Source organism: Drosophila bipectinata, chromosome 2L, assembly GCF_030179905.1.
Source record: "Drosophila bipectinata strain 14024-0381.07 chromosome 2L, DbipHiC1v2, whole genome shotgun sequence".
NCBI lineage: Eukaryota > Metazoa > Arthropoda > Insecta > Diptera > Drosophilidae > Drosophila > Drosophila bipectinata.
The window spans coordinates 1813667-1835944 of record NC_091736.1 but is presented as its reverse complement, the minus strand read 5'-3'; the positions used below and the strand labels follow the sequence as shown (position 1 = coordinate 1835944).

General features: G+C 44.7%; 8 protein-coding genes across 10 annotated transcripts; 4 read left to right on the top strand and 4 right to left on the bottom strand.

Moving 5' to 3' along the window:
- Positions 1-297: 297 nt before the first annotated feature.
- On the bottom strand, positions 298-1523 carry r2d2. The gene is made up of 2 exons (XM_017249971.3): positions 1233-1523; positions 298-1169 (listed from the first exon to the last, which is right to left on the bottom strand). Exons 1-2 carry the CDS (start codon positions 1375-1377, stop codon positions 364-366), a joined length of 951 nt encoding a protein of 316 aa, XP_017105460.3. The 5' UTR covers positions 1378-1523; the 3' UTR covers positions 298-363.
- A 187-nt stretch (positions 1524-1710) lies between these two features.
- Herp (Homocysteine-induced endoplasmic reticulum protein) lies at positions 1711-5090 on the top strand. The gene is made up of 4 exons (XM_017249968.3): positions 1711-2378; positions 2851-3326; positions 3638-3997; positions 4053-5090. Exons 1-4 carry the CDS (start codon positions 2133-2135, stop codon positions 4423-4425), a joined length of 1455 nt encoding a protein of 484 aa, XP_017105457.2. The 5' UTR covers positions 1711-2132; the 3' UTR covers positions 4426-5090.
- A 166-nt stretch (positions 5091-5256) lies between these two features.
- Positions 5257-9646, top strand: LKRSDH (lysine ketoglutarate reductase/saccharopine dehydrogenase). Its single transcript, XM_017249966.3, has 8 exons — positions 5257-5579; positions 5667-5810; positions 6433-6609; positions 6671-7049; positions 7106-7680; positions 7825-8980; positions 9038-9214; positions 9276-9646. The coding sequence occupies exons 1-8, from the start codon at positions 5520-5522 to the stop codon at positions 9392-9394; spliced, it is 2787 nt and encodes a 928-aa protein (XP_017105455.1). The 5' UTR covers positions 5257-5519; the 3' UTR covers positions 9395-9646.
- A 1041-nt stretch (positions 9647-10687) lies between these two features.
- On the top strand, positions 10688-14128 carry LOC108131208 (ethanolaminephosphotransferase 1). Of its 3 annotated transcripts, none has more exons than XM_017249970.3 (9): positions 10688-11193; positions 11890-11958; positions 12023-12212; positions 12273-12529; positions 12595-12749; positions 12809-12989; positions 13043-13252; positions 13310-13351; positions 13936-14128. In XM_017249970.3, the coding sequence occupies exons 1-9, from the start codon at positions 11137-11139 to the stop codon at positions 14020-14022; spliced, it is 1248 nt and encodes a 415-aa protein (XP_017105459.3). In that variant the 5' UTR covers positions 10688-11136; the 3' UTR covers positions 14023-14128. The 3 variants fall into 3 exon arrangements, 2 of the variants coding, with proteins under 2 accessions (XP_017105459.3, XP_070133918.1); XR_011442224.1 differs by having other exon boundaries at positions 10689-11193; positions 13310-13653; XM_070277817.1 differs by having other exon boundaries at positions 10689-11193; positions 13310-14128.
- Positions 14129-14144: 16 nt separating this feature from the next.
- Positions 14145-17297, bottom strand: Brd7-9 (Bromodomain containing 7/9). Its single transcript, XM_017249967.3, has 4 exons — positions 17113-17297; positions 16299-16924; positions 14574-16239; positions 14145-14517 (listed from the first exon to the last, which is right to left on the bottom strand). The coding sequence occupies exons 1-4, from the start codon at positions 17168-17170 to the stop codon at positions 14276-14278; spliced, it is 2592 nt and encodes an 863-aa protein (XP_017105456.2). The 5' UTR covers positions 17171-17297; the 3' UTR covers positions 14145-14275.
- Positions 17298-17382: 85 nt separating this feature from the next.
- LOC108131156 (uncharacterized) lies at positions 17383-18520 on the bottom strand. The gene is made up of 2 exons (XM_017249893.3): positions 18144-18520; positions 17383-18085 (listed from the first exon to the last, which is right to left on the bottom strand). Exons 1-2 carry the CDS (start codon positions 18373-18375, stop codon positions 17469-17471), a joined length of 849 nt encoding a protein of 282 aa, XP_017105382.2. The 5' UTR covers positions 18376-18520; the 3' UTR covers positions 17383-17468.
- A 225-nt stretch (positions 18521-18745) lies between these two features.
- Positions 18746-21302, top strand: LOC108131396 (uncharacterized). The gene is made up of 4 exons (XM_017250268.3): positions 18746-19019; positions 19101-19265; positions 19533-20720; positions 20790-21302. The coding sequence occupies exons 1-4, from the start codon at positions 18755-18757 to the stop codon at positions 21089-21091; spliced, it is 1920 nt and encodes a 639-aa protein (XP_017105757.2). The 5' UTR covers positions 18746-18754; the 3' UTR covers positions 21092-21302.
- Positions 21293-22185, bottom strand: LOC108131397 (uncharacterized). Its single transcript, XM_017250269.3, has one exon. It carries the CDS (start codon positions 22110-22112, stop codon positions 21417-21419), a length of 696 nt encoding a protein of 231 aa, XP_017105758.2. The 5' UTR covers positions 22113-22185; the 3' UTR covers positions 21293-21416.
- Between the last annotated feature and the right edge of the window lie 93 nt (positions 22186-22278).

The window sequence follows — 22278 nt, the reverse complement described above, 5'->3', positions numbered from 1 at the left end:
GGGTGACGTGTAATTAAAAGGGGGATTCCCCCATTTCTAATCGTAAAATATTTGCCAAGTGCCATCTGCCCACTGGATTCAGATTGTAACCGTTTCGCATTAGCTTTAGTGTACAAAGTTAACACGTTTACCAAGACGACCTTAAATCATATAACCCTGTTGTACACCCTTCCTCGCCAGAATTAACCAGATTAGAAAATAAGCCACGAACAGATTGTGCATTATTGTTTAGTCTGTAAATAGTATGCAGTTTGCCTAGTTTGTAAGTTAAAATAGCTACGAAATAAAGGTTATATGTACACCTTATCCATGGGTATGGAATAAACAATAAATTTTATATCCGTATAGGCCCATTTCTAGGGATTAATACAACATATCTTTGAAGTAATTGATTACTTGAAGGTATATCTTGCTTTCCAGTCCCAGAAAAACGCAGTCGTAGTCGCAGTCCAGTTCGATTTGGAGCATCGGTTCTATCGACGTCGATGCCACAGTTGTGATTCGGGGTCGGATTTTCAGGGCGCTCATCACTTGGAGAGCCTTGTCCTTGTCAGACGCGAATTCCTCGTTGGAGTTGATGGTCTCCCAGGCAGCCGACTTCAGGACAGGGTAGAAGCTTTTGAAGTAATTGTGGCGATCGCAGAGGCGGAGACCCGTATTCTCAACGCTTCCAGCCTCTGTGAGTTCGCGATAGGTGTTGAACTTCTTTCTGCGCTCCGTTTCCAAGTCATCCATAGCATCATTCATTGTGGTTTCCTTCTCTTTCGTGCTCACCACCTGCATTTTATCTGCCCGTAAATCCTCCGAGCCACATGAAATCACAGCCAACATTTCTATTGCCGCTCGCTGGCGAGCATCCTTCTTCTTATCCGACTTTCCGTAACGGGTCAGAGAGGCCACCTTGCAGCAGGCCACGAATTCGGGGGCGTTTGGAGTGCCACACTGCTGTACGATCTCAATGGTGGGCAGGGGCATTTCGTGGCGCACACAGTAGTCCCTCAGCTCTTTCAACATGTCCCGATTTGTATTCGACAGCTCTTCCACCAGTTGGCTTGGCTTGTTTTCTTCGTCCTCCATGTCCTTGATGAGGCTGCTGGCTCCTGGTAGCTTACGCACTTTGAGTATAATATTGGACGCAGCCAAGTGCTTGGCGTCACGTTTAGAACGGCCTGAGGTGAGTAAATGTTTGAATATCAACGTGTATAGGAGTTAAATTTCTAAAAGAATCCTACCATTGCCATAGGCATCTATTTCCATGAGTGTTACTTTGCAAACATAGCCAGCTTCCTCGCCGTCGATGAACTCGTAGGTGGGGGGACAGATCTTGTTCTTGGCGCAGAACTCCTGCAGCGAGGACACGGCCGACTTGTAATCCATTTAGTACACGTCTGCTTCCAAACGCAATTTCACAAAAGCATATACGTTCGAATTATACTGATGAACTTTTTGTTAGAGATGACACCGGCGCCAGTATGACCGCAGCAGATGTGGATTTGGGTGGATAATCCCGAGTAGATTAAAATCCTGATAAAAAACCTCCTGATAAAACCGAAAAAAAAATCAAATCTCCTGATAAAGGCAAATAGCTTGCCCTCTTATGGTAATTAGAATTTATTGATAACGAATTGGGAGAGCCAGTGCTTGAGAATGCTAAATCAAACATCGTTTTCCAACACAGATTGCTTTTCCAACACACTTGTCGAAAAAAACAGAATCTACTTGTTTTCCAACACCCCCAACATACTTGAGCGACTGCGGAACATTTGCTCCGTTTCATAATCAATAATTCTCTCCTCGCAGCTGCAACAAAAAAATATATAGAAAAACAAAAACAAAACAGCTGGCCGACCAAACAAATATTCGACAATCGGAACCAAAATCAAACGTCAAAATCTCTGTAAATTAGAAGAAAAATAGCAGCGAGCGAAGAAGGAAGTGGCAGCGCAGTCAACAGCGAACAGCGAAAAGAAAACAGTGGCTGTCAGAAGTGTGTGTCCGCCGCGCAACAGTAGAAGCAAAACAACAAAACCACCACACCACTCGATCCGATCAGCTCGGGGCCATTAATTAGCGTTAGAAAGTGTGTGCTCGTGTGCGCTCTGCTCTGGTCCGGGGGGAGGGGTCAGCAAGTCATGGATGACACCGCAGCCCCCGCAGCCGCATCGCCCGCCGCCGCCACGGCCGCGGGCTGCGATGCTGCTCGCCAAAAAATCGTCGAAACTGTGGCGGCCACCAGCAGCTCCAGCTCCAGCTCCAGTGTGCGTCTCGTAATCAAATCATCCAACCAGCAATACGATGATCTGAATGTGGATAGTGACCTCTGCTGGACGGTGCAGCGGCTGAAGAAGCAGCTCTCTCTGGTGTATCCTGGCAAACCGGTGGGTATTCCCTTGCCTATGTGCGTGGCCCGGGGCTTTCGTTGGAATTTCTCTGGTTTACGTCAGCTAGAAAGCTGATTAGACGAGGCAGACGGGCTATCAGCAAAAATGGGAATATGTTTGTTATTGTTTATCATCTTGGCAGCCCGGGCCTGTGCTCGAGTATTTGCGTCTTATTTGTGGGGCCTGCTCGCAAAAGTACACGTCAGTAAATTGATTCTGTAATTTATATCGTTCGTCATGCACTTGCGTCATGCAGCTGCTCCCCCCACTGGAAAGTGAAGCTTTAAATAGGATTTAGAACCAGGCAGCCTAGCTGATACGTTAATTAACTTTGTCGTTATCTTTTATAACAATATGTATATAATAGTTAATGATAGTGGGGGCTTACTATGGCTAGTGATTTCAAAACAGATGGGTAGAGCATTATATTTTTCAATCAAAAGCATTATATTCATCTTAACTTTTGCAGGACGTTCGCGATCAGAAGCTGATTTACTCGGGAAAACTGCTAGACGACTCCCAGAAGATTTCAGAAGTGATACGAAGCTACAAGGATGTCTACCAGCAGCATCACATCTTTCATTTGGTCTGTGCCAGCAACAATATCACAAAACCGCCAGTTCAGCCGACTACTCCGGCCTCGAAGGATGCGTTGCCAGCGCGCCAGGAGGTTAACGCCTCGAATTCCGCCAATGAGCTGCGACAACGCCATCCCACAAATCCGCAGCAGCAGCAGCAGACGGTACCATCGACGGCCGCCAGTGCTGCATTAGGCCAGAGTCCGGCCCATAGTTGGTACCAATACTGGCCGCAGAGTCAAGTTCCAGCTGCACCCAGTTCCAATGCCCATGCCAATCCCCATGCACTGTTCCAGCAGCATGCGCTTATGTACAATGCCTGGATGCAGCAAGTGTACGTCCAGTACATGCAGGAGTTAACTATGCGGTAAGAAAAATATAATATTAAGTAGAATATAATAAGAATTTAAACTATTTTCTTGCTGCTTTCTGTTGAAAACATTTTACCACGTCTAGGAATATTTTTAGTGTTTATCAGGCATGTTCCCATTTTATTTACTCTTGCGTTTTGCGATTACTGTGAAATGCTATTAAATTATTTTTAGATGGGTTTGTTTTCGATTTATAAATTTTGTGCTGCCGGCTGGCGGTTTATCTCGAAATCAGTACTACTAGTTCATATAGTAATTCTTATAAAAATAAAAAGAAAGGTTAATAAAATATTGCTTTCCTTTCCAGATCGTCCCTTGGAGGTTCCGGCAACGCTCCTGTGGCACCGCCAATACCATTTATGCCGCAATTCCCCATGATGGGCCCACCTATGTTTGCGGAGGCACAGGATGCGGCTGGAGCAGCTAGCGCATCCGCGGCATCAGCAGCGCCAGCTCCGCCTCCAGAGGCGCCAGTAGCACAACCGGCAGCAGCACCACCGGCCAACCGACCAAACTTTCCACACATCCAGGAAGAGCCAGAGATGCGCGACTGGCTAGATAGTTTCTTTAGCTTCACACGGCTTGCTATTTTTGTGACAGTACTGTACTTTAACTCCTCGCCGTTGCGTTGCATGCTGGTGATACTCATTGCTGGAGCAATCTATCTGTAAGTGGCCTTGAAACTCATGAAGACAGCTCTCTAAACATTGATTCTTTTTAAGTTACCACATTGGAATCCTTCGACGACGTCGCGAACGAAACAATAATAACATCAACCGGAACAACAATGCAGACGATGCGGCCGCCTTTGCTGCTGTGCAGCAAATCCAGCGAATGATGGACGCGGCAGTGGAACGAGAAAACAACGATCCGCAGGCGGCCAATGATCCTCAGGCTGCTGCAGCTGGTCAAGATGCCCCCGATGGTCCTGTTGTGGACCCAGCAACAGGTGCCAATCCCTCGGATCCGGCTGCCATGTCTGCCGAAGCCGTGGCCGTAGAACCACCAAATGCCAATAACTCTGTGATTTCCGTTGTGCGCACCTTTGTCATCACCTTTTTCACGTCGCTGCTGCCCGAGGCGCCGGCGCTGTAGAGAACCCGACTGGGTACTGGAACCAGTGGAAGCAGCTTTACACGAGTTTATCCCGTCTATCTATCCGTAATCAAAAATCTAATTCCAATTATCCTTTTGGTATTGCCTACCTCTAAGCGTAGCAGACCTGTAAACACACACAATTTGTTTTACTAGCTGTAATGATAATGTATATTTATTTTCCGTGTGTGTCTGAGTGCAGCTTCATTTTCCCGTGGCCGCGACTCCAGTTTAGCTTCTAGAAGTTTAGATATCTAAGAAAGTAACCTGTTTTTTGATGTGAATATAAAACGATAGAGATGATTATCTCCCCAGGATCGGGGAGCGATACCAAGATGCAATTACAAATAAAACGTATGCTTTAACACCAAAAAATAACGAAATTGTAATGTGGTGTTTACAAAAGTGCAAATCTTTCTAGCAAAAATTGTAAAGAAAGATGTGAAATTCGACACAATTTTACATTCTAGTAAGTAGCTATAAGTTGTTGTATCAGAGACCGTAAATAATGGAACCCATTAACAAAAATCTATGTATTTAGAAAACTTGTATAAGATGATGATTTATACCAGTAGACTGCTATTTGAATAACCAACTATGATTTTTCGAACTGTTAAACATTTTCTTATATTTCTCAATAAAAACTTTGTAATTTAAGTGCAAAACCTCATCAGCATTATGTTTTTAAAGAAATGTGAGATATACTCCTTGTGTAAACAGTGCCTGGAGGAAAGTTCCCAAGACCCAAGGTTCTCTTAATTTTCGGGGGAAACTCTCTTATCGGAATGGAAAATTTTCGGCCCAAAAATCGAACTGGAACTGGAGACCCCGGCTACCCCACGGGTAAGTGGCAATCAGTAAGCTGAAAGTACTCTCTCAATTCTCTTCGAAAATTATGGTTTAGCTTTTTGGATGAGATGCACACAGGGTAGCGGCAGAGCGGCTTATCTCCACTGGGGTCCACTACTGCTGATTAGTGGCTGTTTTGCGGGTCGACTCCTCCGGATTCTTCAGATGAGTGCCAGAGCTCAGAGGAGACGGAACGGAACGGATCGGATCAGATCACTAAACCAAAACCGAAAAAGAAAGGAACTATGTGGCGAGTGATTCAAAAGCGCGCAACAATCGCGCATCCGCTCACCAGGCAACGTCATGTAAGTTTATTCACCTCCATATCTCTTTAGTGGATCCTCTGAAATTAAATTAATTTTTATTATTAAATTTATTATAATTTTTTTAAGAGCCGCGTAATTGCTATACGTCGTGAGGATCAGTCAGTTTGGGAGAGACGAGCTCCTTTTGGACCCACCCATGTCCAGAAGCTGGTGAAACAGAATGTGAAAGTCATCGTCCAGCCCTCCAACCGCCGGGCATATCCCATGCAGGTAATAGATCTTCTCCAGGAATTTGTCGTAATTTTCCATGACCAGTTGGCAACGGATTTATAAAGTTCTTGGCTAATCGCGTCTGGAAATCATATCGGTAGTCAAGCCAGCTTTTGTTGGTGCCTATATAGTATAGTAGGACGGACGGTGGTACACACGCCCCCCAAGTGCTGCATCATAAATATAAAAAATTGTTGATAAGCTTCTCCTACATGGAGCTCCTAAATTTGGCAGTTGGCTGGCCTTGAAATAAACCGAAAAAAAACAAACGAGGAGAAGAAAATAAAAGCTTATCTTCCAAAGAAACAATTCAAAGGAATCTATAAGCTATATTTTGATAAAAAAAATTGTTTATAACAAGTCTTTAAAAATCACGTGAGGGGAAAAGATTTAAAAGATTATTCAAGATTCTAATAATAACTATAAACCTAAGAATAGTTTTACTATATATTCCTGTAACTCAAACATTAGGTTTTCATATAATATTTAGGTAGATTTCGAAAACCTCTTCTAACCACAACAATGATATGTATTATTCCACCTCATTCATTACCCCAGATTACTCTGGATTATACCCCTCTATGCATATAGTAGATAAGATTGTTTTGTTTATTCCAAACAGGCCTATATGCAAGCTGGTGCTCATATTCAGGAGGACATCAGTGATGCCTCGGTGATCTTTGGAGTTAAGCAGGTGCCCATTGATGCCCTGATTCCTGGCAAGACCTACTGCTTCTTTTCGCACACGATCAAGGCCCAGGAGTCCAATATGCCTTTATTGGATGCGATTCTTGAAAAGGTTTGAAATTTATATTTCTTTAAATAAATATTTTTATTAATATTTTCTGAAATTTCTTTAGAAAATCCGTCTCATCGACTACGAAAGGATTATAGATGAGCGTGGTGCTCGGCAGGTGGCCTTTGGAAAGTACGCTGGAGTGGCTGGCATGGTCAACATCCTGCATGGCATCGGCTTGCGGCTCCTGGCCCTGGGACATCACACACCCTTCATGCACATCGGACCTGCCCATAATTACCGCAACTCATCGATGGCCCGGCAGGCTATCCGAGACTGTGGCTACGAGATCTCCTTGGGAATGATGCCCAAATCCATTGGCCCGCTCACCTTTGTGTTCACCGGCTCCGGAAACGTCTCGCAAGGAGCGCAGGAAGTATTCTCCGAGCTGCCCATCGAGTATGTGCCGCCAGAGATGCTGCGCAAGGTGGCTGAGCATGGAAGTGAGTCTAAAAACCAAAGGAATTCTTTAAGATATTTATTACGATTTTTTTTATAGATCAAAACAAACTATATGGTTGCGAGGTAAGCCGATCTGACCACCTGGAGCGTCGTGAGGGCGGTGGCTTCGATGCCAAGGAGTACGATGAGTTCCCGGAGCGCTATATCTCCACCTTCAGCACCAAGATTGCTCCCTACGCCTCCGTGATTGTCAATGGCATTTATTGGGCGGTCGGCAGTCCCAAGCTGATCAGCATCCCGGATGCCAAGAACCTCCTCCGACCCGCCAACACTCCGTGGTTGCCCACGAGCAAGGGCAGTCCAGCCCTGCCGCATCGCATGCTGGCCATTTGCGATATCTCCGCCGATCCGGGTGGTTCCATTGAGTTCATGAACGAGTGCACCACCATCGATACACCATTTTGCCTTTACGATGCGGACAGGAACAAGGACACCAAGAGCTTCAAGGGTCCGGGTGTGCTGGTCTGTTCCATTGACAACATGCCCACCCAGCTGCCGCGAGAGTCCACGGATCTGTTTGGAGAGCTGCTGTCGCCGCATGTCCACGACATCATCAAGAGTGATGCCAAGAGGCCGTTGGAGGACGAAGAGTTCTCCTTCCCTATTCAGTCGGTGAGTTACTCCTTTTTCCTAAATATTTAAATATTTTAAGAAAAATATTAGTTTGTGAATGATTTTTTTTCTGTGTATAAAATCCACAATAGTTATCAGCCTCTCTTATCTCTAGACTAACATTTACCTCCTCTATTTTTCCAGGCCATTATCGCCAGCAACGGTCAGCTGACTGAGGGCTTCCAGTACATCCAGGAGCTGCGGGATGGTCAGAGCCATCGATCGCGCCACAAGATGGAGGGCAGGTACGAGACAAACAAGAAGGTTCTGGTCCTTGGGGCCGGCATGGTGTCGGCACCTCTGGTGGAGTGGCTGCACCGGGAGAGGGATGTCAGCATCACGGTGTGCTCGCAGGTCAAGGAGGAGGCCGATCGGTTGGCCCAGCAATATGCTGGCGTCGATGGCATCTACTTGGATGTGAACGAGAGCACGGGACATCTGCAGGAGCTGTGCGGAGGAGCTGATGTGGTGGTGTCGCTGCTTCCCTACAGCCTCCACGGCATGGTGGCCCGCTACTGTGTCGACGAGGGCACCCACATGGTCACAGCTAGTTACCTGAACGACGAGATCTCTGCCCTCCACGACGAAGCCAAGGCCAAAGGAGTGACCATCATGAATGAGGTGGGATTGGATCCGGGCATTGATCATCTGCTGGCCCTCGAGTGCATCCATGAGGTGCAGGATAAGGGAGGCGTCATTGAGTCCTTTGTCAGCTACTGCGGCGGTCTTCCCGCTCCGGAGCACTCCAACAACGCCTTGAGGTACAAGTTCTCCTGGTCCCCGCGGGGAGTACTCCTGAACACACTCTCGGCAGCCAAATACCTGAGCCAAGGACAAATCGTTGAGATTTCCGGAGGCGGAGAGCTGATGACGTGCAACCGCAGTCTCGATTTCCTGCCAGGATTTGCCCTGGAAGGTTTCCCCAACAGGGATTCCACTAAGTACGGCGCTCTTTACGGCTTGGGGCGGGATGTGCACACTCTGCTGCGCGGCACCATACGCTACAAGGGATTCACCGAGTCCATCAAACCTATGCAGCTCCTCGGCTTGATCGATGCTGAGCCCCATGCCCTGCTTCATCCCAGCGGACCGGATGTAACGTGGCGTCAGTTGGTCATCCATCTTCTGGGAATGTCCGATTCCAGCATATTTTATGAGAACTTGAAGCAGAAACTGGTGGAAAGGATTGGCGATGTGGATGGTATTGAAAGTTTGGGTCTGCTGGATGACACCCCAGTGGTGAAGCTGAACACTCCTCTGGACACACTCAGTCACTATCTTTCCAAGAGGTTGGCCTTTGGTAAGATCCTTATTGATTAGGATCCTGGGTTCCTGATCTAAAAGTCTTCTTTTTCAGAACGCGATGAGCGCGACTTGGTGGTCCTGCGACATGAGGTGGGCATCCGCTGGCCCGATGGTCGCCGGGAGGAGCGTGGCATTAACTTTGTGGTCTACGGCCAGCCCCAGGGACATTCTGCCATGGCCATGACTGTGGGCAAGCCCGCTGCCATTGCTGCCAAAATGATTTTAGATGGTAAGCTATCATAAATTATGAAAAATTTTACTATATCTTTATAATCTATAACCCTTTCCAGGAGAGATTCAGGAACGCGGTGTCCTACTGCCCTTCACCCCCGACATATATCGTCCTATGCTGCAGCGTCTGCGCTCCGAGGGTCTGACTGCCACGGAGACCTCCAGATGGTTGAACTAAGTAGTCTGATTCGAGAAACCTGCCCCTGCCCCCCATAGGCTTAAGTCATCATTCACTCCGATGGGACTGACTGGCCACCGCGTCGAGTAGAATTTCCCATGCTAGGTGGTTCGATAAGACAGTCATTACCACTATCTTAATACCGTAATAAGTTTTATGAGTCGAGCTACTTGAAGTGCGTAAACAAGTTGAAGTTGGTGTCGAAATTGTGAAATGAATTAATTATAAAATTTGACTGTAATTGAGTGTGAAAAGTTTTTATTAAACTAAACTATACTTTTTGTTAAAATTAAAAAATTGCCTCACTTTCTTCCATTAATTAAGACTATGTATTAAGGCTTGTTTTAAAATTAGCAACAGTGTTATAGGTTTTAATCTTCAAGATTCGATTTCCGTTTTGGTTTTCCAGTATTAGGCGCCTGGCAACCAACCCGATCGATCTATTAAGGGGTTATCGCCTGAACTTGAACCGAAATTATAAGCTTCGATTATATTATTTCGATCTATATTTAGGAGGCTGCTGGAAGGCCTGTAAAACACGCGCATAAAACCCAACATGATCCGGTGGTCGGTCGGTCATTAACGTTTTATAATTGTAATAAACAACAGGCCACAAATCTCCCTGAAAATTATCGTGGAAATTATGGAATACGGCGATAACCTCTCTCCTCAGCCGGACCGACCGGACACCAATTCTCCGGCTCATGGAGTGGGGGAGCAATCTATTCGGGTTTTACAAATTTCAATTCACATTCATTCAATGCAAAAATACCCATACAATCTCGGATGAGATAAGAATGTGTGCTCCAGTGATGACTATATTAGCTATATAGTACATATATATTTCCAAAGAAATTTTAATAAAAAATTACTTAAAATATACTTTTTATTGAAATTTAAATAAAAGATACTACTTATTTATTTAAATACTTTTAAGAGAAAACTTAAAAGTCAAAGATTTAGGGTTTTTCGAATGTTAAAAGTTCAAAAACGCTATTTTTTTTGCTGGAATTCTCAACTGGTTCTGGACAAGGGGGTAGGGCTGTTAGTTTCTAACTTTTCTCTAGAAAAATATTTATAAACTCCATTTAATATCCCTAATAATCTTATATTTACAATATATATTTCAAACCTTTATAAAGGGTTTTGAATTCCACTTTGGTTGACCCTAAATCCGTATCCGGAAAATGGCCAGATGGGTATTCCTAGGGCTGTGCGCACCGGGATTTGTTATTGTGGAACGTAAGTCGCTGCCGGCGTCACAAATTAAGCGCAGCCGGGTCTTCAGACTTGATAAGTCCGCAGTCCCCATTCAGCCACCGGCGCGTCCGGAATTCTCAACGTCTCCGTCTCCGGTTCTTCTTCTTCTTCTTGTACTTGTCCGGTTTTAGATTCTATATGTGTGTGTGTGTGTAAAAAAGTAACGGTCGCTTGCGTGTTGCGTGCCAGCTAGCGAACTTAAGCGATTATTTAATTTACCAGCATTCCGCCGGGGGTATCGTGTGGTCGGGGTACAAAAATCATATATATCTGTTTGAATCCGCGGATGTTATACAATAAGCCAGTATAGCCAACAGACTCATTCAAAGGTCAAGCCTACTACTACTTCCGATCCAAGTGCAAAACTTCCCATCCCATTATCTGTTATCTCTTATCACTGCAACAAGTGTGGAAAATAAAAAAAAACGAAAAAAACAACAAAGTGTTTAGTGTAAAAAAAAATATAATTTACAAATTACAAAATGGGTTGCATGCGATATTTGTCGGAGGAACATTTGAGGGGCTTCGAGCGCTACAAGGTGAGTTCTTTCAGAAGGGGGGGGGCTCCAAACAACAACAAAAAATCAATGTCCTATATATCAAAAATAGCCACCCCAAACGCCTTCTTCAATCATTATTTATTGAATTATTCAAAAACCACATTTACAAAGAGCTACAATGTCATATTGATTAGCTGGGGATTGAAAAGTTACAGAAAAATCCTCATCATTATATAGTATTTATATATAGGGGCTGTTATCAGTGGACGACTTTGATGTAGTTCCGGTTTATGTGTCGAAATTTGTACTATCAAAAATATTTATGTACTAGGGCTTAGTGGGTCACCCCCTGAGTGATAAGGGGGGCCAAACAAATGTTTCGCCAACGCCAGCTTGGAGAAGGCATTGAACTGTCGTAAAGCCATGTGCTGGAGCTTTGGGGATTTATGGAACGATAGGAACCCTCCGCTGGAGTGGCCTGGAGCCGGGGAGGGGGGTTGTAACTATCAAATGTGGAATTTGTACTTGTAAAGATTATAGCATGGGGAGACAAGACAACGAACGAGGTCAAACTCGAGAAGTTTATGAAAGAAAAAAATATTAAATATATAAGCTTTTAATTCATTTTTATATTCATGAGGTGTGAGAATTTATATAAAATGATTGACCCTTTAGTACCCTCATTAAAAGCTTACTTTTTTAATAGCTATATGGTTTTTTTTATTAATTTTTCAGTACAATAGCATAGACACCAGTTGGCTTAGTGTGTATGTTATGCATCCTTTTTGGAATTACTGTGTAAAGGTAAGGATCTAGTAAGGATCTATATAACCCATAGAAAGGTATTCCTAATTATGTTCTTCTATAGTTCGTTCCCAAATGGTTGGCCCCCAATGTCCTTACATTTGTGGGCTTCCTCATGACTGTCATCAACTTTATCCTGTTGTCCTACTACGATTGGAATTTCGATGCCGCCAATGACAAGTCGGTGGGCAACACAGTACCCGCCTGGGTGTGGACAGTGGCGGCCATAAATATACTTATCTACTACAATTTGGGTAGGCTTTTCACATAATCCTATATAGTCCTCAAAAAACTATAAGAACTTGGGATTCTAGATGGCATGGATGGCAAGCAGGCTCGTAGAACTGGCACGAGTGGACCTCTGGGAGAACTCTTCGATCATGGACTGGACTCGTATTCCGCTGCTCTGATTCCCATCTATATATTTTCCCTTTTCGGAACTGTGGATCTGCCACCGATTCGAATGTTTTTCGTTATTTGGAACGTATTCCTCAACTTTTATTTGACGCATGTGGAAAAGTACAACACGGGAGTTATGTTCCTGCCCTGGGGCTATGACTTTACCATGTGGGTGAGTAGGGAAAATATATCTTTTAGAAGTACATGTCATATAACTTTAACCTCCTTCTTTTTTAGGGTGTTAGTGGAATGCTGTTTGTGGCCACGGTCTTTGGTCCTGAGATGTATCGTTTCGAATGGGGCGGGTTTACGGTGGCCAACGTATTCGAGGTGGTTTTGATTGGTTCCGGCATGGTCAGCAGTCACCCCATTATAGCCAGAAATATTTACCTGTTAGTATACCTAAAATATAAGCTACCATAACCTTATTTATGATTATCCTGTGACCTAGCTCCTATAAAAACAAGACTGGAAAAATGCGTCCCATGTGGGAGATGCTGCGTCCCTTCTTCGCCTTCCTTTGGCTCTTTGTGATCACAACCTTCTGGTCGTTCTTCTCACGGAACAGTGTCATCAATAACGAGCCACGTATCCTGTGGATACTCTACGGAACCATATTCTCCAACATTGCCGTAAGCTTTTAAATAATTATCAAGGAACTTTAATATCAATATCCTATAATTAGTGTCGCCTGATTGTGGCACAAATGTCGGACACGCGCTGTGATGCCTTTAATGTGTTGATGTGGCCACTGGTGGCCACAGTGGGTGTCTGCTGTTTCCCCTACTACGAGCTGGTGTTCGAACAGGATCTCACGGCAGAGGTGGAGGGCTGGATTGTCCAGGGTCTTACTGTTTTTTGCACCTTAGCTCACTGGCACTATGGCTACGGTGTGGTAAGTCTTATAATCCATTTTTAAAAAACTTTTTAATATTTTTAAAAATTGTTATAGGTTTCTGAAATGTGCGACCACTTCCATATTCGCTGCTTCAAAGTAAGAACGTCTAGTAGCCCAGCCGGCTCAGACTTAACCCAACATCTTCTACAGAATAATAACAAAGTCAAACTCCCAAAAAGTCATTCAAACTAAATCGCCTAACTAACCCAAACCACATCAACAAATCGGGGACTACAAAAATCAACCATCTTGTGATATATAGTATATATATAGAAATGGGTTCCAACACATTTGGCCTTTGCCTAAATTATAGGTTCTCTAAGTGGTCCATACTCAGTTAAAAAAAATAAAAATAAAAAAACTAAATCGATACTCGCCCCTCATGCGGTCCTAACGTGGTAAAGTCCATACAAAACTATTATTTAGTCGTTAACCTAATCATAGACTAAGCAATTAATCGTACTTAACTGTAGAATAGGACTAGACTAAGTGCATGAGCCACCGAGCGATCCCTAGAGGCATCTATAACCAGCATGTTGATATGGCAGCGCTAACTGCATGATCCTCCGATAAGTATTACCCGCATTAGAGAATGAAGGCAGCTACTGAATGGAATGGAATATTTCCATTATATTATAAAGGCTATACTGATCCATCCATCGTATTATAATATCCTATAGATCAAGAAACCTACTGTTAACGGGGAACAAGAACTGCAAGAGGCTCCGGAAGATGCCAAGCCTACGGAAAATATTGAGGAAGTCTAGTTCACTGCAGACCTCCGTCTATGTGTTGTGTTATCTAATTTAACTTGTTTGAAACAAATTAAAATTGTGTTTAGATTAAGCTCAAGATTGAATAAAAAATATATAAAAACTTAAAACATATATATTTTTAAAGGTATCTTAGATTTTATTTCGAATGCAACTGCCATTGGTTAAATGTTTGAAAATAATTTAGAAAAAATGTCATTATCTTACATTATAAACATAGCGCGCGTCTTTGGGATATCCTGATCCCCTAGTTGAGCCACTGGGCCACAATGCTGTTGTCATCTGCCGGATTCGCAGAATGCAGACCCGATCCGCTTTCAAGGAATTCGCGCAGCTCGTTCTCCAGATCGCCGCCAGAGCCACCATGCTGCTCGTCGGGTTCATCGATATCCATGGCCACCGGTTGCAGTTGGGGCAGCGCCACTGGCTGCTGCAGCAACTCCGGCAACTGAACACGCGGGGAGGCGGATTGCGGTGGTGGCAGGCCAGCTGGAAACAATTCGAGTTAGTCTTATGGAGGCAAACAAAGAAGAGAGTCGACTCACCATATGTCATACCCATGGCTTTGCGCAGAGAATACGGATCGGCGATGGCGGAGGGCGGCAGTTTCTTGGCCATCTCACTGATCTGCTGGGTCAACTGAGCAGCTGTTTGTATCTCCTCCTGACCCGCCGGCTGCACGAGACCCAAGTGACTGGGCAATGGCTGTGACAAGCGATCCTGCTGGGTTACCCGCAGTTTCTCTATCAGCGTCAGATTCTGGCTCAGATGCTCGTGCATGCGTTGGTTGAGCTCAAAGTTCTTCATTTCCGTCTCCATGCCGTCCAGGAAGCTCACATCGATACCCAGGTCTTGAAGGGATTTCAACCGCTTAAAGTCTACTTGCGTGTTTTTGTATTTCTCGTACTCCTTCTCGATTTGCTCGGTTGTTTCCTGATGCGCTGCCGTCTCCTCCTCCTGTTCGAAGCACTTGGCGATCTCCCGCTGCTCGTAGGAGTGCAGCTGCATGTTGTAAAGCTCTTCTAGGGACTTGCTGTGCTCTCCATTGGTGAGAATGTCCAACAGGCCGTTGGCAATGGTTGTGCCGTAGCTGGAATCCTTGGTGAACTGCAGAATACTCTCAGCGTACTCTGCGCTGGACGCATCTCCATACGTTCGGAGAACCAATTGGGTTTCCTCGGCACTCAACGTTGAGAAGCGCGAGTCAAAGGTGGGTGCAAAGCTGGCAAAGGCTCCATAGCTCAGAGGTTTCACTGTTTTCAGGGCATTCCTCTTGTCGACTTGCCGGACTTGGAGCTGAGTACTGCCCGTTTGCAGTTTTCCCACCAAATCTCCAATAGTTACAACTCTTTCCGGTCCCTCGTTCTCCTCCTTAATGAGAAGATTCAGGGTGGTGCTGCCATCCTTGGTTTGTCGTATGAAACCCATTTTGTGAGCATTCTTCTTGGAATTCAGCCGCTGCTTGGCTTGCTGGGCGGCACTTTGAACTTGGGCCAGGATTTCCTCACTGGTCATATCATCCACGTATGGCTCGAAATGGGTTTTAGGTGCATTTTCCAAGCGCAACGCCCGCTTACGTTCCTCCTCCTCTAACTGTGCAGGTGTGGGAGGCTCCTCTGCTCCCGTGGAAGCGCCCTCGTCGGCCGAATCGTGAGTTTCTCGTCCCATGTCGTTCGAGCTTATTTCAAAGCCCAGTTCCTTGGCCGTCAGCTCACGCATATAGCCCGAAAGGGGCTTCAAACTCCGCATTAGATTCTCCGGCTGCAGGTGTTTCATTCCCACCTGCAGTAACCGTTTCGCCGCCTTATTATAAACGGTATCCACATGGTTATATTTAATGGCATTCTCGCACATCAGTTTAAAATCATCACTGAACTCCGTAAGAGAAGAGTATTCGTGATCGTCGATCTTCTGCCGCATTGTGGAAAAATCCATGGGTTTGCTGATAATAGAAGAATAACCGGGTGCCATATCATCGGTTACTGGCCAGGCGAAGAACTGATGCGGATCCCGCTTTTCCAGGAAGCGTAGCAGGTGCTCAAGCAGCTTGTTTAGGGGGGATTTTTGTTGTTTCAGCTTAAGCACACAGCTTCTAGGCTCCCTGCCCGACTCACTGGACGTGCTGGGTGTTTTTGGGTTCTCAAGGGCTTTGGGCGTCAGAGCGTTCAAAGAGCTGGCTCCCCCTGGGGTCAAAGGTGATGGTATGAGGAGCTGTAATGGGTTTAAAAACTTAGTCTGAAATACACGGTGTCTTTCAATGATTTACTTACATCTGGCAAAGGTTTGGTTGGACTGTTACTCGCTAGTCCCAGAGATGAGGACTGAAGGGAGGACGAATTTGGCGAGGATCCCATAAGGATATCCTCAAGCTTGCGCGGCGCTATGGGCTTCGTCACTGGACAGTTGGACGGCGAGTTCTCCGTGGTGATTCCAGCATAGAAGAGAATATTTTCTGGCAGCGGCTGTGACTGATCGTCGTCCATGAAGCTAAAACCATCCTGACTCGAATCGGCATCGGCTGCCGGTGGTGCAATAGATTGTGAGGCGAATCCACTACATGCAGCATCATCTGCCCCAGGAACAATATCCTCATCCGCCGAGCCCATATCTCTGTGACGGTCCCTACTTCTATGACGCTTCTCCTTGTGGTGTTTGTGCTTCTTCTCTCTATCCTTCTTCTTCTTCTTTTTCTTGGACTTCTTATGACGTTCCCGATGGCCTTGGTGCTCCTGGAGCTCCTCCGGAACTGGTGACATCATTGCCTCTGCAGCGGTTGGTGGACCTGCATCCACCATAGGCGAATTGGCACTGTACTCCGGTGTTGCATTCGATCCAACTTTCAAGATTAACTTTAAACCGCGCTGCAGTTGCGCTGGATCCTGGTGTTGGCTGTACTCTACAAAGAAAGAGTATGTTAGAATCCATTTTCACATTAAAAATTTTTATTTTATTTGAAAAATCTTTCAAGAGTTCGATTTATTTCTTTCAGTGTACACATGCTCAACAACAAGCGGCAAAACGTTCGAGTGAAAAGACAGATGTCGGAGAGGGCTCACGTAGACTAGTTTTCTGCGACTCGCTTACCTTCATATTTCTCGCGTCGCTCCGACTTATTCTTTTTGTGCTTCTTGGAGGAGCCCATGTCTAGCTCCCAATCGTCGGAAAATTAGGCAGCCCGGCAGCTGTAGTACATAAATAAACGAAAATAAAAACGACTTGATGGGCCAAAGACGCCAGGGCGGTAGGGTTGCCAAGTAATATTTAAAGCCGCCTATCGAACTATCGATAAATACTCACCACTGAGAGAGCCATTTTTATATCCAGCCCTGGATTTGAATACGAAACGGTAGACCGTTGTTTTATAGAATTTTATTTAAATTTAATTTAATTTATTTTTCTATACGCTGTACCTCTTATTTAATATTTTTGTTAACCGTATTTCAGTTCGATCGGCGCTTGACGGCAGATGACTTGTTAATGTTTAGGGGCACAGAATTGGAACTTTTAGATTTGCCCCTAAATTTTCGCGACCCGGAGGATCGTCTGGGACCCACACTGTGTGAAGATTTCTTTTGTATGGTGTTTTTGCCCGAGCTCCTCTTGGTGGGCTGTACACTGAAAAGTGTGCGGGTGGAGTTTAAATTCTGCAGCGAAGTGTCCAACTTATTGCGAATCCTATCCAGATCTGCCCGCATACGTTGAATATCTAAGGCAATGATCTGGCGATCCCTCTGCAACTTCTTGTGCTGCTGCAACATGGTTTCCAGTACGCTCTTCTGCTGTATAACCTCCCGGATGCGATTGCGCTGATTGAAACACTTTTGGCCAATATCGCTCATGCTTTGCCTTACTACCCGCTGCGCCTTACTGACGGTTAAAGGATTGATCCTGTTGCCGAAGACCGACGTACTAGCTGCCCTCGAGGAGTTGCCACCACCCTTGATTCGCCTGGATTTGCTGCGCTTGCGTTTTGTCGGCAGTGGAGGTGGCGGGGCAACCGGAGCTTCAACTACAGGCGGTGGGGCGATTGGCCGTGGCCTGCGTGGGGGTCTCACAGCTGCAAGGAAATAATAACATATATGTTCAGTGTAAGGGAAAACTATGTAAACGCTTACACTTCATGGTCATGTGTATCCGGTCCATCATGTTTTCGTAGGTCTTTCGGGTATCGGGTAGCCGCGTTTGATATTGATAAGTTGTTGTTGATGGTACAGACAGTGGTGCATGCCTAGCTGCGGTCCTGAGCCTCTTACCCATCTGCGCCAGCCTGGCCGTGGCTTTTTCCTCCGGCCCCCAGTCCTCACGAACCTGAGTAGCTAGAACGCGGTTTAATGCAAATTGGTTCATCTCTTTATTTTTTTAGAGGAATTTTGAATTTAGATACGAAATTTAGAAAGCCAAAGTGTTCGAAAGAGGTGTCCCTAATTTCTCATTAAAAACCAGGCCTCATTTTAAGATTTGTATAATAGTTTTGACTGAGGCTATTTTGTATTTAAAAGCTTGAAAAGCCTGCCATGTTTGTATACGTGATTTTCTATATTATTTCATGTATTTTTTTAAATACATCCCTTAAATCTAAAAAAAGGAATCATGGCGGGTAACCACTGATTTTTCAAATTTATTATCGGATCCTGATATTAATCAACGGTAACTTTTCGATAACATTGTTTCTTAAGACACAATGCGATAGGTATCGAAGAAGCGATAGTAGCGTACACAAGCATCTATGTATTTTTACATCCCTATTCTGCTTTTTTATTTCACGGTCCAAATACACGGAAAACAGGGCTTGGATTGGAGGCTTGGTCGATTCGCACAAACGCAAATAAAAGCCATGGAGGTTGCCACCGCCCACGCCCCCGGTGAGATAAAGTCAGAGTTAACGCCGGCTAGCCCGGTGCCGAGCCAGAATCCCAATCAAAAACCGAACCAAGCGCCGGCAACAAACGAAAATGGTGTACAAACAGGACAAATAAAGACGGAGAGCTGCGGTGAGAGAACACCCGATTTCAGGCCTTTTTGCTCTTTTTCCTGATTGATTTGAAATTGCTAAATTTGTTGTTTTATTGCAGAATCCACACATTCCAGTGGGACGGGGAACATCAAAGTGGAGCGGGGCGATGAGAAGCCAAAGACCGAAATGGCTGAGAAAGTATTGATTACCATATGCAGTGCGGATCGGAAGAACAAGAAGACATTCATGTCCTTTCCTACGCGAAAGGATGTGGTTGAAAAGGGTAAGTCAATATCAAATTTAATTAATTCTTATTTATGAGTGTCGAGTTTTCATTAAAAACTAGTTGGATGATTATTTATTTTTCGATTCGTCACTTGAGACAATACCTAGAATACGATTATTGTTATTAATTTCAAATTTCGAGCAACGTAGGCGCCATTCATTTTGTTTATTTTGATTCAGTGCACTTCCTCTGAAATCGTCTATGTTTATTGCACTGTAATAAAAGTTTACTTTATATATTTACTTTCCTTTTTTTAAATTTTAGCTCACAAATATGGGCTAGCCGGAAGTACGATTGTCCTAGAAAGCAATGGCTGCGAAATCTGTGAGGATGAAGTGCTTCTCTTTGCTGCTAAAGAAAAGATACTCCTCATGCTTCTTGCTGAATCCGATGAATACGTGGTGTTGCCACCGCCGTCGCCCCTTAATCGATCCGAACGTGCTGGTAGCTCGGTGGATCCCAGCTTCTATGCCAACAATAGTATTGTATCGAATGCGAATGACTCGACGGTGTCCAATGACGAAACCCTATCCTTGGCCAGCGTTACGCCTTCCAATGCAAAGAACGCGACGCTGTTCAAAGAATTCTCAATACCCTGGAACAAGGTGCCGAGCGATGTTATGAAAATACTAAAAGGAAAGGGCAGCTTGGGCAAGCGACTAAACACGCTGGGCAACGTCCTGGTGGAGGCTCTGCGCGAAAGGTCCACACACATTCCGATTAGAGTATTCAGGCAGGTGGCCCAGCAGGCAGCTGAAAAGTATCCCGACTCACTGCTCGAAAAGGATCGTGAAGGTCAGTTCATTGCCACTACGCCGCAGTCACTGATCTCGAAGATGATCAACCGGAACAATGCGCTCAATAGGCCGCAAAAACGTGCCAGTGGCTCTAGCTCCGGGACCTTTGAGATCCACATCTCCAGCAAGAAGCGAAAATCGGGAGTCAACGCCTCCAACGGGGATGCCAAAACTCAGGCCATCAACAGGGATCTTGAGCAAAAGAAGGAGCTATTGATCTCCAGCTATCGCGGCAGCGCGTCCTTGGAGAAATCAACCATCGTGGAATATATGAAAGAGTGCTTCCCATTGCAGCGCGCATTTTTCAACAATAGCGAAAAGATTCCAGATATCACATCCATAAAGGATAACTGGCCCTACATTTTTGACAAGGCAATTCTCTATCAACACTTTGAGCTTCTCATGTCCATCGATCCGAAGGTTTTGGAGAAGCGGCTGGCCAGCGAAAAGGAGCGATTCTTCAAATTCTTCAAGGGATCCAAAAACAAGAAAATTAGCGCTCTGGGAGAGAGCAATGCGAATTTGTTGCGCGGTATAGCATACCACTTCAACGAGAATCCCGACTACATATTCAAGCAACTGGAGAACGGTCCCTTGTCCAAGGAGGTTTTGCAGAATATGAATCCCACAAATGCTCCTTGGGTGGCTCTAGTCAGTGAGTATTAATGTTCGACTATTTAAGCTCTTTAATAAGTTTCATTAATTTATTAATTTAATCCCTCAGATTCGCCCAGTAAAGCTGATGGCGTGGAGCCGAAGACCGAAGCCATGGTCTACATCGAGGGCCAAATAATGGCCACATTCGCCGCGAAGGATGGAGACCTGCCGGATATCCTGGCGCAGCTTATCTGCTACTATTATACCTTTAACATGATGTACCCCAAGGAGGCCAATCAAACTCTCGAATTTATTGTCGTCTATTTTCTGCAGCATTCGCCAGAACAAGTACGCTCAGCCAAGAAATCGGTGACCACCAACAGCAAATTTAATCAGCTTATTGCCAAGCTGGCCAATGCCAATGGCTGAGCCTAAATCTTTATGAAAATGGAACTGGAATCCGAGACACAGTTCGCGCCGCTTCAATCTCCCCTTGCTGCTGACATACGAGAGGCCGCATTCTGTTTAGTTTATTTATTTTATCCGACCTATTCCACATGTATTTGTACCACTAGTTTTAAGATTTACATACCGTGTGTAGTAATATTGTGTATACATTTCTGATTTATCACCCGTGAAATTGGATTCTTTTTTTTTTAAATAAGTAGGGTTTTAAAGGATGTTAGAAATTGGTTTATTTTTTATTTAGAATTTCGTACAAAGGCCCAACGGGTTTAAACTTATGAAACTACGATTAATCATAACGGGAAGCTTTTCCCTTGTTGCAGTAGAAAGGTTTCTTGTGCTTCTTGAAAGGATTGTCTCCCTTTTTTTGGGAACAATGGCTTCCAAAACCGTTCTTGCGCAAATCAAATATGGCGTTGTCGAGAGACGTCTTTTTGGAAGTCAATCCCAAAGTGATTTTCCTGGTGTAGAAATTACGTTCCTTAAAAGTAAAATTTTTTACGTCAGTGGGCAGTTCTCCTTTTCTGCACTCCTTGAAGGTGGCCTTATCCTTGGGCTTCTTGATTTCATTTGGGCTTGTTTTTTGGGCTTCAGTGGGCAGTTCTCCTTTTCCGCACTCCTTGAAGGTGGCCTTATCCTTGGGCTTCTTGTTTTTATTTTTTTTCTGAGGTTTGGGCTCATCGTCAAAGGACTCCCATTTGGTGGCTTCCATTCGCTTCGCTTCGATTACGTTCCTTCTGTGATTTTTCTCTCGCTGCTTCATAAACTTCTTAGCCTCCTCGCTTTCCACATTAAGGCGATCCGCACTGTTCATCTCCTCGGAGGCATCTATGATGTCGTTCTTCACGTGCTGCCACGGTTTTGCGGTGGGCTCGGGATTTGGAGTAATTTCAGTTCTTGGGTTGAACGGCTTGAACTTGGTCTTGCCCCACTCTCTAGTTACTCTGTTGAGTTGTTCCTTATGCTTATCCTTACGCTTATTCATTTTTGGTGCTTCATTTATTTACAAAAATCAAGCATTAGTTTCTAGTGATGGCACTTTCCATCTGCCAAATTTCGATAACAAAAAAGGAAGCAAGAACGTGGAAATTAATTATTTAATTTTAATTTTTATTAATTATTTTCATAAAGTATTATATTTTATTTGAAGT

What these genes read in the sequence shown, in the direction of transcription:
- r2d2 (XM_017249971.3), bottom strand. Translation starts at nt 1,377, where the DNA reads ATGGATTACAAGTCGGCCGTGTCCTCGCTGCAGGAGTTCTGCGCCAAG. An exon ending in AATAGATGCCTATGGCAATG is followed by an intron (nt 1,170 to 1,232) that starts GTAGGATTCTTT and finishes TACTCACCTCAG; the next exon opens with GCCGTTCTAAACGTGACGCC.
- Herp (XM_017249968.3), top strand. Translation starts at nt 2,133, where the DNA reads ATGGATGACACCGCAGCCCCCGCAGCCGCATCGCCCGCCGCCGCCACG. An exon ending in TGGTGTATCCTGGCAAACCG is followed by an intron (nt 2,379 to 2,850) that starts GTGGGTATTCCC and finishes TAACTTTTGCAG; the next exon opens with GACGTTCGCGATCAGAAGCT. An exon ending in ATTGCTGGAGCAATCTATCT is followed by an intron (nt 3,998 to 4,052) that starts GTAAGTGGCCTT and finishes ATTCTTTTTAAG; the next exon opens with TTACCACATTGGAATCCTTC.
- LKRSDH (XM_017249966.3), top strand. Translation starts at nt 5,520, where the DNA reads ATGTGGCGAGTGATTCAAAAGCGCGCAACAATCGCGCATCCGCTCACC. An exon ending in CAAGGTGGCTGAGCATGGAA is followed by an intron (nt 7,050 to 7,105) that starts GTGAGTCTAAAA and finishes TTTTTTTTATAG; the next exon opens with ATCAAAACAAACTATATGGT. An exon ending in TTCCAAGAGGTTGGCCTTTG is followed by an intron (nt 8,981 to 9,037) that starts GTAAGATCCTTA and finishes CTTCTTTTTCAG; the next exon opens with AACGCGATGAGCGCGACTTG.
- LOC108131208 (XM_070277817.1), top strand. Translation starts at nt 11,137, where the DNA reads ATGGGTTGCATGCGATATTTGTCGGAGGAACATTTGAGGGGCTTCGAG. An exon ending in GGGGCTTCGAGCGCTACAAG is followed by an intron (nt 11,194 to 11,889) that starts GTGAGTTCTTTC and finishes TTAATTTTTCAG; the next exon opens with TACAATAGCATAGACACCAG. An exon ending in GGCACTATGGCTACGGTGTG is followed by an intron (nt 13,253 to 13,309) that starts GTAAGTCTTATA and finishes AAATTGTTATAG; the next exon opens with GTTTCTGAAATGTGCGACCA.
- Brd7-9 (XM_017249967.3), bottom strand. Translation starts at nt 17,170, where the DNA reads ATGGGCTCCTCCAAGAAGCACAAAAAGAATAAGTCGGAGCGACGCGAG. An exon ending in GCGACGCGAGAAATATGAAG is followed by an intron (nt 16,925 to 17,112) that starts GTAAGCGAGTCG and finishes CTTTCTTTGTAG; the next exon opens with AGTACAGCCAACACCAGGAT. An exon ending in CAACCAAACCTTTGCCAGAT is followed by an intron (nt 16,240 to 16,298) that starts GTAAGTAAATCA and finishes AACCCATTACAG; the next exon opens with CTCCTCATACCATCACCTTT.
- LOC108131156 (XM_017249893.3), bottom strand. Translation starts at nt 18,375, where the DNA reads ATGAACCAATTTGCATTAAACCGCGTTCTAGCTACTCAGGTTCGTGAG. An exon ending in GATACACATGACCATGAAGT is followed by an intron (nt 18,086 to 18,143) that starts GTAAGCGTTTAC and finishes ATTTCCTTGCAG; the next exon opens with CTGTGAGACCCCCACGCAGG.
- LOC108131396 (XM_017250268.3), top strand. Translation starts at nt 18,755, where the DNA reads ATGTATTTTTACATCCCTATTCTGCTTTTTTATTTCACGGTCCAAATA. An exon ending in AATAAAGACGGAGAGCTGCG is followed by an intron (nt 19,020 to 19,100) that starts GTGAGAGAACAC and finishes GTTTTATTGCAG; the next exon opens with AATCCACACATTCCAGTGGG. An exon ending in AAAGGATGTGGTTGAAAAGG is followed by an intron (nt 19,266 to 19,532) that starts GTAAGTCAATAT and finishes TTTAAATTTTAG; the next exon opens with CTCACAAATATGGGCTAGCC.
- LOC108131397 (XM_017250269.3), bottom strand. Translation starts at nt 22,112, where the DNA reads ATGAATAAGCGTAAGGATAAGCATAAGGAACAACTCAACAGAGTAACT.